Raw genomic sequence first — 17,649 nt, 5'->3', positions numbered from 1 at the left:
TATTTGAACCCCTACCAAAAATATAGACAATTTAGACATTTAGACACTCCTAATCAAGTCATCACCCGCATTAAAGACAGCTGTCTTAAAAGACTAAAAAGACTTGTGTCCACAGACTCAATTAATCTACCTAACCTCTACGACATGAGCAAGACAAAACAGCTCTCTAAGGATGTCATGGAGTGGATTGTGGGGTATCATTGATCATAAGAAAAGTGAGGGATCACTCAAAAACTAGACAGAGGGGAACTTGTTAATCATCTCAAGGCAGCTGGGACCACAGTCAGCAAAAAAAACATTGGTAACACACATGACAATAACCCAAAACATACAGCCAAGGCAGCAAAAGGTGTGACTTAAAAAAAGGAAACATTAAGGAAATGGAGTGACCTAGCCAGTCTTCAGACCTTAATCTCATAGAAAACTTATGGAGGGAGCTGAAGCTCAAAGTTGCCAATCGACATCCTTAAAATCTTAAAGATTTAGAGATTATCTGCACTGTTAAAATAAACCAACCTTAAAATTATAGACTGTTCAGTGGAAAAAAACAACAACAAAACCAGCAAGAGAACAAATAATTAAATTTCCATCACTGTACATCTCCCTTGTCTGATGACTTGCCACTAAAAGGAGGTACAGATCCCTCATTTTTGCTGAAGCGTGCACATGTAAATACTTGTACTTCTGTAAAACACATTTTGTTCTGAACAAATAACACATGCAATAAAAAAATAATTTAAGTCAGCTTGTATTGGCTGTTAACCTTTTAGAGCAGGTGTGTTTAATGGGCATTAACCCTGCTGTGAATTTATTTATTGTTTTTTGGAATCTGAGTGATGCACATCCACAAGAACGTAATTGTGATTTACTATAAGCAATAAAACTAGCAGTATGAGCAGTAAAATCTGACCTCTGCTGTTCATTAACCTTTATTAATCCACAACACCACCATCACAGCCCTGCCATTCATACAGTTTATTTCATACACTGAATTATTCAGAGGAAGAGGGGCGGGGCTGAACTCTCCATTATAAATGCCATAGTAAAGCTAATCAGCTCTGAAATTAAAAACATAGCACAGAGAGAGAGAGAAAAAAACAATAATGCTGCGGGTTTCTGCTTCACAGAGCAGCGTAATAACATCACTACATTACATCATAAATCACCTCCCGTTTAATCACAGCCACTGTTATAACCACTCAAAGACTCGGGTCAGAACCACAGCAGTCCAAAACACAAGCTATATACACTTTATGACCAAACGTTTGTAGACACCCCTTCTAATGACAGCATCATTTAGCTACTTTTATAAGTTGCAACCATTGCTACTGATACAGATGAGAAAATGTGCACACAGCTTTTCCAGTCCCTGTAAAAAAGAAGTAGTGCCAATAGAATAGGACTCTCTGGAGCAGAAAATAAACATGAAGGAAGCTACTGGAAACGCAATCAAATACTTGAAGCAATGTTAGCTACTTAATCTAGTAGAAAGTCTTGTCTGGACAGTTACTTTAACAAAAGCAAGATAAACTTTTATTAAAGAGGCACAGAAATACAAATCAAACTAAATACAATAAAATACAATAAATGACATTAGAGGAACCTGTAATAAAACTTAAATATATTACTCAGTGCTATGTATAAATAATGTAGTCTTTTAACCTTTTGCTATTTGTGGCTGAACAATAGTTGGTCAATAGTCTGTGCATACAAAATACAATACCTACAGTAATCCAATATACAAAATGCTATTTATACATATATTCCCTCTCACTGTAAGAAGTGTAATCAGTAGAGTTGTGGTAATTATACAGGTATGCTGCAGGTATGGATGCGTGAGTCAGTGACAGGTGTGTGTGCAGGTGTCTCATCAGGCCAGCTGAGCAACTCTAATTACACCCAAATACAAACAATCAGACTGTTTAACTGCCCTCTCTCCATCTCTCTCCCTGTATCTCTCCCTCCATTTGTTTCACTGTGTCCATTCTTGTCTTTTTTATTTCTTCCTCCGCCTCTTTTCTCTCTCTCACACTATTCCCCGTTTCTCTTTCACTTTTTTCCTCTCTTTACTTCCATCTCCCTTCTTTCACTCCATGCTACTCTGGTTCTCTTTGTTTCCTTTCCTCTCTCCTTCCATGTTACCTAACCATTCCTCTGTTGTCTGTCCATCTGTCTCACTCTCTCTGCTCTCCTTTCCTTTCCTCCCTTTCTACCCTTAATTTACCTCTTCCTTTCTTTCCCTCTCTCGCTACTCCTTCAGTTTTCGCTCACATTCCGTATGGCTGCAAATAATGGTTATTTTGGTAGTCGACTAATATGATGATTATTTTTTCAATTAGTCAATGATTATTTCTGCCACGTCCTCCATCTCTAAAAATGGCGGAAACAGCAAAACATGAGGTTTAAAAGACATTTAAATGTCTGGATGTTGTTTAAACGTGAAAAGTACTGATATTTAGTGATTAAATATGTATTATATCTGTAGTGTTTGGGCACTTTGAGACAACTAAGTTGAGTGTAACCTGTGTGAGTGAGCCATTTACCCATCTCCCACTGCACCTCTGTCACCAGCACTTTATGTAATGCGGTACTGTTACAAATTAACGATTAGTCGACAATTAAATTTGTAGTCGAAAAATGTAAATAATAATTGCAGCACTAACTCTCAGCCCTTCTGTCACACACTCTCTTTGCTTTCTTCCTCTCTCTCTCTTTCCCTCTCTCATATATTTAAACAGAGCAGCAGGGCCTAGTCCCCTCTCGCTCGCTCATCCATCGCACACACAAACCCTCCCTGATTAAACAGAGAAAGAAAGAAAGAGAGAGAGAGAGAGAGAGAAGGAGAGAGAGAGAGAGAGAGAGAGAGAGAGAGAGAGAGAGAGGGGCGGTTATCAAACACTTACAGACTTGGAAAAAAGTTGGGATAAGTCTGGCAGAGGGCACAGCGCCCCCCTCACCTCCCAGGATACCATCATACCTTTCCGTACATCACAGAACAGTGTTCTTTTTGTAACTCTTCTGTCCTCTATTGGTAATGTACCTCATTATTTCTATGTCATTATTAGCTTCTGTTAAAAATGCAAAGTAACGTAAACTTTATTTTTTAATTTTCTTTATTAACACATGCAGTCTCCTGTTCATGTAGCATGCCATCAGCTGCAGGAGCCCTGAGAAAGCACAATAACTCTTAGGTTGTCTAAGGTGTCTGTGAGCTCGAGCTCATGTATCTAAACTGATGGTGAAAAAATCGCTGTGCTTTCCTCCGAGCACGCTGGGATGCTGACAGTGCTGCATGGGTAGCAGCTCGAAAAGAGGGGGTGGCTTCACATGTATTGGAGGAGGCATGTGCTAGTCTTCACCCTCCTGGTGTTGGGGCATCACTTGTGATGGGGCACTCCTAATGAGTGAGTTGGGTATTTGGCCGTGTAAATTAGAAGAAAAAAAATAGAATTTTTTTTTTTTAAATAAACAACTGGAAGAGTTCCCCTTCAAGATAACATTCAGCTATGGGCCATATCCACAACTACAAAAAAAAAATTGGATGTGCACTGCAACAAGCTTTTTTGCTTTTGTCTGTGCCATCACAGACATTGGTGATGATGCAGGTAAAAAAATGGAGAAAATAGAGAAGAGGAAAGAAAAAAAAAGAAAAAAAAAACTTATACCCTCACCTTCCTTTAAAAGCAAAAGCAGATTTCCATGCTGTGGGGTCTTTAAAATCTAAAACGCTTTATTTTACACTGCAACAATACCTTGATCACTGTTTAACTAATGCACCACTGTGACCATGGCTATAAATATCCTTACTAGCCATGCACGGGCCTCGACCCCACATAACTCTGCAGAGTATACAGCCAGCCCATAGCCCGGTGCGTCCAGGAGACAACGCAAAGAACAAACCTTCCAATAAAGCAAAGAGAGAGCGGGGCAATCGCCAGACTTACCAAGACCTTATTACACCATGATACTAAAAGGTCCCATGTACAATATCACTATATACAGGTGAAATTAAAAGCAAAGGCATTCAGAAATATAAAGAATAAAGCATTACAAGTATATAGTATTACAATTAGTGACAATATACTGTGATGGTTGGGTTGACCATTTAAATGGTCTGGGGGGAATATGTAATTGCCAGTATTCAGTAAATTGTATAACTGTGTGCGGAAATGTGTAGAGATGCTAAGAGCATAGAAAACCATAGTGTGTGCTGCACCACTAAGGGTGTTTGTCTGTAGTTGGTTTCTCTGGTCCAAATCAGTTTATGAGTTTGTTTTACTTAAACTTTTTCTCACTCCGTTTGCTTTGGTTTCACACAGGCATAAACCTAAATGCACCAAAATACACACCAATAAACCACACCAGCACATTGTCTCCTCTGATTGGTCAGAACTGCATAGCATGAGAGCAAGAATGTAAATATATGTGCAGTGTAAAGCTGCTTTAACACAGAACTTTTTTATAGCAAAAATATAGACCAAACCTGAAAATGTAAGGTCATAAAACATAGCACACAGCAGGTTAGCCCTGCCTTTTCCTATTCTGAAGTTATAAGAAGTGTTTCAACTTTAAGTGAAGAAGGCTCAGTACTGTGCAGCCAAGCGGAACAAAGTTCATATGCATCTCTCTATTTGTCTTAAAGGCAAGGCCTGATTAATTCCAGGTGACAAAAAATCTACTTGGGAAATGCAATTAAATCACTACTCTTATTACTAAAAGTTTAAAAAGAAGAAGAAAAAAAACATTTTTGCATCCTGACAGACAACCGGATCATGTGTTCACACACTTTTGGCCACACAGCATATGTACAAAGTTTCTGGCTGTAGTCCCACTGTTAAGCTGCAGCTGGTTAAGTAGTAGATTACAAACTGCAGTAAAGTGGCTTTCACAGCTTTAACTCCATTAAGGCTGGACAGCAGTTCGGTTCTGTCGCAGACCGGTCTTCTCCCTCTCAGAGTGCTAATATACGCTAATCCCAGCACCATAGCACATACACCCATCCGGACCGCCGCCACTCACTAACAGTGCTAACAGTCATCCTGCAGAACACGCTGCACTACTGTATCATCCTGCTGATGACCAAATGATGAGTCAAAAGACACATGATCATTAAGCTCTTGTGAGTGATTACACTCAGAACACGCAAAAACAGCTTAGCCACACATGCTAACGGTAAATCTTATGGGCAGCAAATGGAATGACGTTGTGTAATGCTAACTGATTTCACTCATTGTTAGAAGCACAAGGAGTAATACAGACGGAAGCATTTCTGTAAAAAACCATGACACACCTAAATGAACATTTCTGGCTAAAATCAAACCTTTGTCCCAAGGCCAAAAACAAGTTTTTATTCAATTTGATCACTTTTTCACTACGAATGCATTATATAAGAATCAGGGATGCACAATGATATTAAAATTATTTCAGTAATGGTTGATTATTGCTTTCTTACAATCATCAGCATCTGAAAATATCACCAATATTTCAAACAGATACTTGATAGTTATTGTATGTCAGAAAAGAATCAAGCTACACTACAATTCAGTAATTATTATACACTGGCCATGCTAATTTAAATTTCAAGCTATTTTTGTGTTTACTTTTATACGTTTTAAAGGTATATAGTAATACCGGGGTGCGGAATCTCTCTGTAAGTTCCCACATCAGTGCATGCCTAATTGGAATTATATCACTATCTGCCAAAAATAGTTTTTTTCTAAAATCATCATTGGTCCGATGTTGAGATATGGCCAACGTTCCAAACCGATAGTTGCTGGCGTATTTATTATATTCCAGAAACCAAATATGACACACCAAAATTTTAAATCTGATTTCTCAGGAAAAACCTTTCACTTCATTGTTTGTTTATAGTTGGTTAAGTATAAGTAGTCTGTATGTATATGTATATCGGCACTGACATTGGCAGATATATACATGTTCAATGTGGGATATCTGCATTGTCCCAGAATTTTTTTTTTTTTTTTTTTTTTTGTTATTTAATGTTTTATTGGTTTTAAAGTAATTACAATGTACAGGAAAATAGCACATTAATCAATCTCAACAAACAAACTAACAAACAAACAAACGAAAAGATTTGCTGCGTCCCTATTTATTACCACTTTAGAACTTAAGCAACCTAAATGGATTGTCTTTTAAAAGAAAATGTAAGCATATAATATTAATTAATATTGTGTTTTACTTAGCTGAACAAACACTACAATAGATTTTATTTTTGCCATTTTTGGCCGAACACTTTATGGAATGGGTTATGGAATATTGGCTGCTTTCTCAAGGTGTAATGCTGTCGTAGCTAACGAGCAATAAAAACTTGTGTACACCAATAAACACCCCAGTTTAAACACAGTCAACTGAATAACTCAAGCACCTTGTACTTAAGAAAAATGCAGTGCGTCTTTAATGAAATAAATGTTAATTAACGGAAATGATCAATTATTACATGTGACACTGCTTTGAGATCATATGGCCAACACTAGTTATAGTCTCCTCACATTAAACACTAAAATTCCAAAAACAATGATTTCAGAGTCCAGCGTCTAATGACACTTGCACAGACCGACCTTAAAAATTATACAAAAAGTGAAGAAAATGTACAGTTGTCACAGCTGTTGAAGGTTACAGTTGAGACGTTTGCTCAATACTGAGCTAAAATGCACAGAAAGTCTTTGGGGAAGTGAAGATAAGACTGAATCTGCTAAAAATGATGCAGCAAGAAAATTACACAATTCACACGTCACACTTTTAGGGTTGATTTCCCAGACAGAGGTTAAGCCTAGCCCTGTACTATACAGCCGGGTGAATAGAAATTCTCCACTGAAGGAGATGTGTTGTGTAGTAATAGGTTTAGTACCTGTCTTTGAACCTAATCGATAGAGTTATTATAGATGCTCACCAAATGCAATATTAAAGATCAAACACAAAAACAACCTGCCCAAATCCGCTCCTGCACAACACAGCTAACAATAAAACAGTCATTAAGGTGCATTTGCCAACTTTGCCACTAATATAACCAGAACACCAGACCAGTGTCTGATTGTAATTATGATGTACATTGTTATCCCACAATGCAATGTAAAATGCAAAAGGAGGAGCTTCTATAATACGAATATTTAAAAAAATTTGTATTGAAATATATATTTGTATGTGTGTGCATGTGTGTCCAGTCAAAGGAATGCTTTTTTGGTATCCAGAAGCATTTAAGAACACTCCCTCTGCTCTACTGACTGCTCCTCATGACCCCACAGACAGGGAATCACATGCTGGAACGTACGTACACACACACACACACACACACACACACACACACAGAAAGGGAAGGGGCCTCTGGGCTGAAGGGTCCGTCCCGAGAGCTGCATCACGAATTCTTTCCTGACTCGGCCTGAACACCGGCCCAAAAAAAGGCAAGGGTTGTGAAGCATGGAAGCTGCCCTGCACTGAGCTCCCTTTTTCTCTCTCATTCACTCACACACACACACACACATCCACCACTGTCAGCACAATCAGACAGGAGGGTTGCAAAGGTGTGAGATTGTCAGTGTCATAAGCGCCTCAAAAAATAACACAGCAATTATACATTAACCAAAAGCATTAACAGAATCATAATAAACTTGATTTATACACATGGGGGATAAATTGACTATTACAGACACTGGTTGTTGTGCAGTTATCGGATTACACAAGTGAATTTTAGCTGTTTGTCTTGGCTGGATTGCTCACTGATAGTTGGTGACAGCTTTGCTCATTAGATTAAATGGCTAATTCTATAGCTGGCATCATACTGATATGCCATCACTATTAGGACCAAAGAGGCATTATCCTATTTTCAAAGATTTGTCAACTAAAAACAATAAACAACATGGCATTACAGAGCGTCTCAATACACACATTTACATATCCATTAAAAAAGTTATTCTTGGCACTGATGCAGATTTCAACCAGCTCTATAATGAAATATATGACATCAATAGCATTAAAAAACAAGGTATATACAAACGGTAGAAGAAACACTTTTCCTTGTTGTGACATCTTAATAAAATAGCCTTGCATGTAAAAGTGGATGACAGTTGAGTGATTTGAGAAGATAAAATAAATAGAATGAGCTGCTAGAAACCAAAAAGTAATGAGCTATGTTATCCATATTTATTTAAACATTGCTGCTGGTATGCAAACACCTTAATATATAATGTTTCTCCTTTTGACCAAAGGACCAACTGAAACTTTTCCAGATGACTTGGAATTTAAACTGTTTGTCTTTCTTTGAAAGTTTAGGTGGCTTTTGCACACTTTTGACCCAACAGTGACGACACATATGCACGTTCACTGGCACAAATTAAAACAACATGAGCAACATTTTCTAAATTATTTGTCATTAGTTTTGCTAAGATCAACGTTGCCTTATGCATTAGATTTGGCAGTTGCTGAATAACATTTAACGTTTAACATTTTCCACATTATTCATCTAAAAATAACCATGCTTATCCAACAAAACATCCAAGAAAACTGCAGAAAACACAGCAACCAGAACTGACCCAAGCAACTCAGACCCACACAGTCTATTTACTGCATCCAAATGTAAAAGTGGAATATCAGTGAGCTAATGGGTCCAGAGAGGAATGCACTTATTTCAGATAATGTCAGACAAGTATTTACAACTTCCCAGCACTGTTTCTGATACTATTTCAAGACTGACAAGTCTGCAGCACTGCCATTTTTAACCAGACTGAAACACACCCTGGATTTAAAGCACAGTGTTGCTCATATCTCAAAACATACAAGCAACACAAAATCTGACCATCCTTATATAAATAATTCATACTAAAATTACCTATCTGCATATTATCTAAATGCAATCATAAGTCGAAGTGAAAAAAATCTATGAAATCTACATTTAATACAGCTTCAGAGTACAAATAAGATATCAGCAATTCCTAAGGCATGATTTAACTTCCATTATCTTGTTATTCCATACAATAAACCATTAGTACAAATTGGAGCATAATTTGAGTTTTTTTTCCACGCCAAAACCAAGCTGCATTACAGTTAACTAGCTAGCTATATGTTGGAGGGATTTGTATCAGTTAGCTTGCCAACGTAGCTAGCAACCCTGCTAGGCTAGCGCTAGATTTAAAACAGCACAAAACAGACATTTGCCCCAAATTATATCGACATTTGAAGACTTAAAATAGTACTTTAGTATGTTATACAACGAATTCATTCATTGTGGTAATTAAAATCGGTTCAATTCACTAGGTTTGGGTCATTTTCGGGGTCTGTTTTGCCTAGCAGGGTGCGCTAACGCTAGCCACCTCTGACGCTAATGAAGCGAACAGTAAAGCTAGGACAAGTCTGAGGTGAACGCCAGAGCAGAACTGAAAAAACAAGAGTTTTTAATCATTTCTGAGAGTGCTCTTGGTCCGATTGGAATAAGAACTATGATCAGGAACGTTTTCACACTTTGATTATCTCAGGTTAATTACCCCATCTGATAAACCAAAGAAAAATCTGATACATGCTAACTGTAAACTAGTTAAATGCAAGCTTACAACGCAAAGACAGCTAATGTTAATACTAGCTAATCTCACATTACTCCAGATCACAACAACACCTTTATAGAAAAAAATAAACGAATTCGTTTGTTGTAAACCGAATTAATTCATTAGAAGCGTGCAAATAAGTACAATGAGCTAGTTTTTAGTCATTGTGTCGTTCTGTTTCGCCTTGCAGGGAGTGCTAGCTAACTAATGAAGCAAAGGGTAAAGCTAAGGCCAGGGCACACTGCAAAAACAAGGATTTTAGGCAATGCTGCAGTTTTCTGGATGTGAATGTGAATATTATAAACTCTGGATTAACTCATTTGCTTTATTAGAGAGAGGAGCTGATATATAAAGTATAAATTAACTAACCTACAAACTTTTATCTAACTAACCTACAAGGTTTTATGTGGAGGACAGAGCAAACTGCAAACATAAGAATGTTTAGGTTTCATGAAACTGTTTTGGGGCTTATTGTGATAACTGATCATATACATTTGCACTAATTTGATTATTTCTATTAATGGGGTGATAAATATCACCGATTATAATCTTCAATGTAAACACCCTGTCAAAGAATGTTTAGACATTTCAGGAGTTTAAAGCCATCTAAGAGGAGTCCACAATTCTAATATTGTTGGTAATTCTGTATTATTGGTGATTAGTTGGTGTAACAGAGAAAAGAGCTCTGACAAATATTAGTTGGAAGTTTATTAGCTAGATAAGGTTCAATGTTTAAACAATGATTTTAGGCATTTGGAGTGTGTTTTGGATCTGGCTAATGAGTATTATAATCACACATCATTCACACATCTGGGTTGACAGTGGTTTATTTTGTTTATCTGGTTGATCAGAAAAAACAATACATTCAAGGTTTAATTTAACTAACCTGCTAAATACGATTTTTAGGCATTCTGAAAGTCTTATTTTGTTAGACTTATGAATAAGTTTATAATCCAAAGCCGAGCATCTCGACTGACTCTGGTTTATTTGGTTTATCAGAGAAAGTAAGTTAGCTGATAAATGTGAGCTACGAGTTAACTCAAGGCTGAGACCAAAGCAATGTTAACTGTGATGTGCTTTAGCTAATCAAGTAAGACAATTTTGACAATCGAGAACTAGGATTCAGATTCAGAATATTTCTGGTGTAACTGGTTTATAAAACAAATAACTGATACATAGTTATATAGATAACTAATATAATGCAAAGTTAACTAGATAACTAACGCTAGGTAAATTGTCAAAAGCTTCAAGGCAAGCTTGAGTTTTAGCTAACGCTAGCTAGGTTAGTTAGCTCTGGTCTTAACGTAGTGTAAAAGCACAGGTATTAGAAAGTATTTCATCGGATTTTGGGGTCTGTACAAAAGCATTCAGAATGAGTTTAAGGTTGGTGTTAACGTAAAAAAATATTTAGAAAAGGGAAAGGAGCTGATAAAAGTTGTACTTAGACATTATGGAAGTGTTGTGGCTGCAGATATGATTATTTAAAGCGATCTCACATCTGGATAAACTCTGGTTTTTAAGTTTATTTGTTTTGGGTTTTTTTTTCTCAGAAGAATTTGCTAATAAATGTACAATGATAGTTTATAAGGTCAATGTTAACTGTCCAAGCTTCAACGTTGAGACAAGAGCAAACTACAACAGCAAGTATTTTTTGGCAAGTTGGTTGACTCACCTAAGCTAGCTAGTAAAGCTAGCTCTTATGTAGTGGACCTTGCTAAGGCTGACTATTATGATTATTTAACTCAATGAGTCAGATTTAATTCTACTTAGGTATATATTAATCAGATAAAATAACTGATCTAGCTAACGTTAGTTCAACTAAATTGTCGCAAGCTTCAGTTTTAGCTCGTTAACGTTAGCTAGGTTAGCGTTACGTTAGTTTGCTCTGGCCTTAACGTAGTGTAAAAACACCGGGTTTTAGAGCAGAAATCCGAATTAAAAAGTGCTCCGGCAGATTCTGGGGTGTGTAAAAAGCATTCAGAAGGCCTCTGGCGCTAATGTTAAAGCTATAGAAAACAGAAAACCCGCAGTAGAGAGGAGGAAGGAGGCTGGGACCTGGTGCAGGGCGGTCAGGCCGTCCACATTGGCGTAGTTGATGTCCGCGCCGCGGTCGAGCAGCCGCAGCACCTCCTCGGTGTCCCCGCTGGAGCAGGCCGCCAGGAACACCGCGCCGTCGTCGAACTTCACCTTAGTCTTCTTCTTCTTCAGAACCGGCGGCTCCAGGTCGGTTTCCGAGCCTAGCCAGCGCTTCAGCTGCTCATTCCGCTTCTGCTTAGCGTCGGCCATCTTCATCACAACACAGCACTAACCCCCCCCGGAGCCGGTGCGCTCTCCCTCCGTGTGAGTCTCAATCCTCCAGTCCTCAGCCCGCGGGTTAACCGTGCGTGTGTGTGTGTGTGTGTGAGAGACTCTCTCTCTCTCTCTCTCTCTCTCTCTCTCTCTCTCTCTCTCTCAGTCTGTCTGTGTGTGTCTCTCGCTCTCTCAGTAAGTCTGTGTGTATGTGTGTCTCTCTCTCTCTCTCTCTCTCTCTCTCAGTAAATCTGTCTGTGTGTGTGTCTCTCTCTTTCTCACACACTCACTCACTCACTTAGACTCTCGCTTAAAGTCTCTTACTCAGTAAGTCTCTATTTTTTCTCACTGTATCTCTCTCTCATTTCTCAGTGTATTTCCCCAATATTTATTTCTCCAATATTTCTCACTGTATGTGTCTGTCTCTCTCTTATACATACACAGAATCTCTCTCTCTCTCTCTCTCTCTCTCTCTCTCTCTCTCTCTCTCTCTCTCTCTCTCTCTCTCTCTCTCTCTCTCTCTCTCTCTCTCAGCCACGATCCCACAGCGCAGCGGGGCGTGGGAGAGGAGGGGGGGGTGTTGAGGGCGAGGGTGGAGCAAAGAGCCACATCTCGCGATATTTGGCTCCAGATAGCTAAGCTCGGAGGCGGCCGAGATCGCGCTTACGTCACAAGACCCGCCCCGCCCCATCCGTCTCCCTTCTCTCTTTTCTCCCACACGCGGAGCTGCAGCGTGACGTCACCGCCTGCTTCACTTGACACTATCAGGAAAAACAGGACAATTATTAAACAAAGTCAAAGAGGCTTCCTAAAAGCTTATTCACCACATTTACCTTGTTAAATCAAGATTTAAGTATATAAATATTAACTGTACACTTTGTGATTTACAACTGGAATCACCTTTCTTTAAATTAATATTTTGGTTCTGTGACCACACATGATGAAGACTGTGGCTAAATATTTATAGGATTTTAATCAACTTCTAATCTAATTATTTTCTTGGCATATGGGTGTAATGTATGAAAGTTTAGACTCCTATTCTGTGTTTTTTTAATGTGGAATTTAATTTAATTTCTTTGTCTTTCTTTTGTAATTAGAAAACTCTTTAAACTTAAAACCTGTGCCCTATTTTTGGAATCTTTGTGTGATTTGTAATTTTTGTTGTTTTTATTTTGCGATGTCTTTTTATCTCCCCTGGCTATGTTTTTGTGGTGTTACTTGTATATTTGTTCTTGAATTTATGACAGAGTAGTGTGTTGAAGAAAATAAAAAGGAAACACATGTCAACTTCTCACCTGACTATATATAATTTGGAATGTTAAAAACATATAAAAAAAAACAAATCTTGGTCTTATCACTATTGCTTGGGTCAATGCTGTGATTCTTTTGGCAAGACAAGAGCTTGACACAAATGGACAATCCTAAAATGTATAATGTCATTTTTTTAAAGAATTTTTGTTCAACAGACTTAATTTGATTATTTTGATTTCACCCGGGTCAGCAGCCGGAATCTGAGAGAGTACAGTAGGTCATGCCCCCAATGGGTGGGTACAATAGGTGATATCAGAGGAGGCATGCGCTCTTCCCTAAACTTCTAATGTTGGGGGCATTACTAATGATAGGGAGAGTCCTAATGAGTGGTAATTTGACTTTCAAATTGGAGAGAAAATAAAATAAAAAAGAAGGAAGAAGGGAAAACCGTTTTGAAAAAAATGTATTGATGTAAAATTTATTTTATATTTATTTCTAAACATATATAAATATATAACATATATATAAACATATATAAATACTAGAATACTAGTTATGTCTGGGGTATTTTTAAGTAGGATCTTCTGGGAACTGTTTTAAATCTGTTGCTCTGATCCACAGGTGGGTGGTCCGGCTGCATGGTCCAGGTGAAGTGTGTATTTTGGATTGGTAGCATGGTGCTGGTGTTGGCGCCAGATTTTGGCTCAGGTTTTATGTCCACACTACACTCTGTTGGTCTAGAAATGCCAAAGGTTATGAAATAAGAACTAGTATTGTGTTTTTGAATTTTGCCCTGTCCCACTGAAGCTAAAGAACACTGCACTGACCTGCAGGATGTATGGGCATGGTCTCCTGCATTAAATGTCAGTTTGTACACTGCTGTCCAATGACTTTTTGCATGTCAGGGTATTTTCATTTCTGTGTGTTAGAAACTGGCGTGTACACTAGTAGTAATAAATTACTATCAGTAGTAGAGTACTAGTTTTCTACAGTGTTCAGTTCTGCTTGAAACTATAGGGTTAAATTAATTGAAAATAGTCCTATCAGGATCTCTCAGTGGTATCTGCCAGGTGTGGGAATCACAGGGAATCTCACGATAAGATATTATAACAATGTGCTGCCCACAAAAATAATATCACCATACTGTTATTCTGTGATACTTGTGAGATATTTTAAGTCAATTTTCTACGAAATTTCACAGCATCTGTGTTACTGATAAGGTTAAAATACTCCTACAAGAGAAAATACCAAGAATTATGGATTTTTTTGTGTCGGTTTTACAGAGTTTCTTCACTGCAGATTTGCCATTTTATTAGCATCATCACCATGTAATGAAGTAATAATGAGGCAGTAACTTTAGTAAGTATAGTTAGGGGCGCGTCTTACAGAGTTCAGAGCAGCTATGTTTCCATACAAATATCCATATTTGACACCACGTATCAATGTATTGCAAACAAAATGAAGCTATACATTTTTGTCTAACCCCTAGTATCTGGGCAGATTCATCTTAAACAGCTCTGCCATTTGTCAGGACTTATCTGGTAGAACTAAAGACTATCAGATTAACCACCAACAAGGTTCTAGATAGGCTCTAAAGGTGAGTGGTAGAAAAACAGTTATATTTCAGTCTGTCTGGATGTTCTATCTAATTTCAAACTCTATTATCTTCTCCTTTTTTAGATGGAGGATTTTATTTCTTCTGAACTTTCCTTGAAGTCCATCCATCAGTCTGGATCGGCCTCCAGCTCACCCAGAGAGAGTAAACTTACAGTAATGGGTTTCAGCAAACTCAGCACATGAATCAGCACTTGGCTAAGCTTATGGTTTCTGTGTGTGTGTGGGGGGGGGGTGTATCAGTATGAAGTGTGGAAAATCTTAGTGGTTCAAAAGCTTAAATGTGTTTTGTTATTTTACACTCTGTAATAGTTATACATATATATTAGAGTAAAATGATAAGTTAATTAAAACTGTACTGTAATTGAAAGGAGGCTCTAGTACCCTGTTGAACCTCTAGCTTGGATACAAGATGAGATACAGTTGAGCATGGAGGCATGCAACAGTGTACAGGTTCAGTATGGCATCCTACAGCACATTTACCCATGTTACAGATGTTGCAGCTGGACCGGTAGATCATGCTCTACACTCCAGGTTTGATCAATCTAAAGACTGGGCAGGATAAGGAAGTGCTGAAATCTGGTGGAGACATTCCTGGGAAATCCTTGTTGTATGTGGGTGAGCATTATCCTGCTGAAAAATGCAAATTGGAAGTTCTGACATGATATCAAACACATGTGGCCGCAGGATGTTCTGCACATATTGCTGAGCTGTTACTGCCCCTTGCATCGGTACTAGGGGTGACCTACTTTCGTATGTGATGCTCCTTTATATCATCACACCAGCAGTCTGGAAAGTATGTCGCTCCACAGAAGGCAAAGGCAGGATTAAAGTACTCACAGCAAGGCCTCCATACATGATTCATCATGAAATCAAAAACTATTGTAAAAACTATTTTTGTGAGGTTCCAATATTCCTGAGGTGTCAACCCAGATAGCATTATTCAGAGCTTGACGGATGTTTCTTCGCATTGGTTGAGACGTGGTACTGGCCATGCAGAATTAGGCAGAATATCATTTCGCAGCTAAAGAGTTGGCAAAAGCTTCTTGATACGGTTGCCATGTTAGTCTCGGCCACCGGGGTGTTGGCACATGTAGCCTAGATGTGAGCAGATGATTTGCACCAGAATCAAACCTAAATTCAAACCATAGTCGGGCCAAATCAACTTTTGTGGTTGTGTGATATAAGAACCACAAATGCCAATACCTCTTGCTGCAGAACAACAAATACATGGGGTGGTACTGGATCTTATCCAACAAAAGTCCAAGGGGTAAAATTAGGGTTAGGACAAGGGTCCGATCTGAGTTGAATCAGATCCAGCCCACCCTCTGGACTTGTGGTTCTGCAGCAACGAACATGTCAAAAAATGGCCCAAGTGATCTTTGCAATATGCGAAATCTACAATCAGTATAAAGGTAGCACTATAGAGCTGATGAGACATGTTGGCATACATAAAAATGCAGCATTGGACCAGTAGACCTGTGAAGTTTTAGGAGCTATCGAACATTGCAAGCCTATCAAAACCCTGCATGAATGTTTTAAAGTTACATATTCCAGCAAAAATAGATAACTTTCTGTTGGGCGTAGTCAGATATAACCAAGTGACCCTTGTATAGTAAGATGAGACCAGCATGATCCCAACCACTCTGTTTGGGGGCCCTATCAAATTCCTGACCTACATACAAGCTTTCTTGATTTTTCGAGCACAATGCCAAAGAAAAAAAATCTTAATCTAATAAAAAATAAATACATAAATAATTATAAGCACCCGAAAACAAAAAAAATTGAGCCATATATTAAGAACGCACACTCTCAAACCCTTCTTTACTGTGGTACAGACCAGTCTGGGGGAATGTGGGATTCCTGTAACAGCTGTGAGTGTGTGGGAGGGGGGGGGGGGGGGGGGTTAACACAGATCTATCTGACCCTTCACCCAAGCCTGTCAGAGTTAAACCCCTGTGTCTCCATCACTCGTTAATTCTGCACTCAAAAAGAATCAGAGTGTGGGTCATGGGAACATTATAGAGCATTACTGAGTGCTCCCTACATTTGCCGTTGTGTATTACAGTCTGTCAGAATGAGTGTGTGGGTCATATGAATATTATAGGGTGCCCCCTACACTTTCTGTAGTAAACTGCAGTCTGTCAAAATGAGAGTGTCATATAAACATTATAGAGCATTACAGAGCACCCCACCCGGTTCCTTTAGTGAATTTAGTTTTTGGCGCCCCCTACACTTCCTGTAGTAATTTACAGTCTGTCAGAATGGGTGTGTTGGTCTTATAAATATTATAGAGCATTATAGTGCACCCCTACATGTATTGTAGTGTATTACAAACCGTCAGAATGGCTGTGTTGATCATATGATTTTTATAGAGTCCCCCTACGCTTCCTGTAGTGAATTCCAATCTGTCAAAATGAGTGTGTGGATCATATGAACATCACAGTGCATTATAGAGCACCCCCTAAATGTGTTGGTCATATAAAGATTATAGCATGCCCCCTACGCTTCCTGTAGTGTAATATTATTGAATTCTTATTTTATTTACATTTCTAATAAAATGGCAATACAGTGAGTGGAAGCAAGGTGGGTATCACAAGGATTTCCAATAAAATGGCCAGTCTTTGTTGGTCCCAGGCAGGGTGAAAGGTAAAGCTTATGTTTTAGTGACAGTGTTGGTTTATCGGTTTTACTGTGAGAGTGAGATCAAAGCCTGGCTTTGCTTGTCAGAGCGATAGCTGCTGAGTCTGGCCTCTCACGCCGTGCTGGATGGAGAGTGGGTCTCGGGCGCCAGTGTCACTATGACAGCAGGCCCGGGCGTCTGGGTTTGCTCAGATGGTCCTCAATCGTCTTTACCAGTGTATTTGTCAGTCAATGTGGAGTCGCTGTTTACAGGAAGCTCCTGAGCTATGATTAATTTTTCTCATTATGCGACCTCCTGTTC

General features: G+C 38.6%; 2 protein-coding genes across 12 annotated transcripts in view; both read right to left on the bottom strand.

Moving 5' to 3' along the window:
* Positions 1-12,278, bottom strand: part of ppp1r12a (protein phosphatase 1, regulatory subunit 12A) — a 103,447-nt gene extending 91,169 nt beyond the window's left edge. For 3 of the 11 annotated variants that reach the window (XM_022671486.2, XM_049473913.1, XM_022671487.2), the window contains exon 1: positions 11,607-12,274. In XM_022671486.2, the coding sequence (XP_022527207.1) occupies positions 11,607-11,843 (237 nt within the window). In that variant the 5' untranslated portion in view covers positions 11,844-12,274. Of the gene's footprint in view, positions 1-11,606 lie in introns of all 11 variants that reach the window. The other 8 variants (XM_022671485.2, XM_022671488.2, XM_022671484.2 and 5 more) reach the window with 5 other exon arrangements.
* Positions 1-17,649, bottom strand: part of rps16 (ribosomal protein S16) — a 1,145,183-nt gene that overhangs the window by 1,093,108 nt on the left and 34,426 nt on the right. The gene's annotated exons all lie outside the window — the stretch shown is intronic.

The sequence above is a fragment of the Astyanax mexicanus genome, chromosome 2, assembly GCF_023375975.1.
Source record: "Astyanax mexicanus isolate ESR-SI-001 chromosome 2, AstMex3_surface, whole genome shotgun sequence".
NCBI lineage: Eukaryota > Metazoa > Chordata > Actinopteri > Characiformes > Acestrorhamphidae > Astyanax > Astyanax mexicanus.
This window is presented reverse-complemented; position numbering and strand designations above follow the sequence as displayed.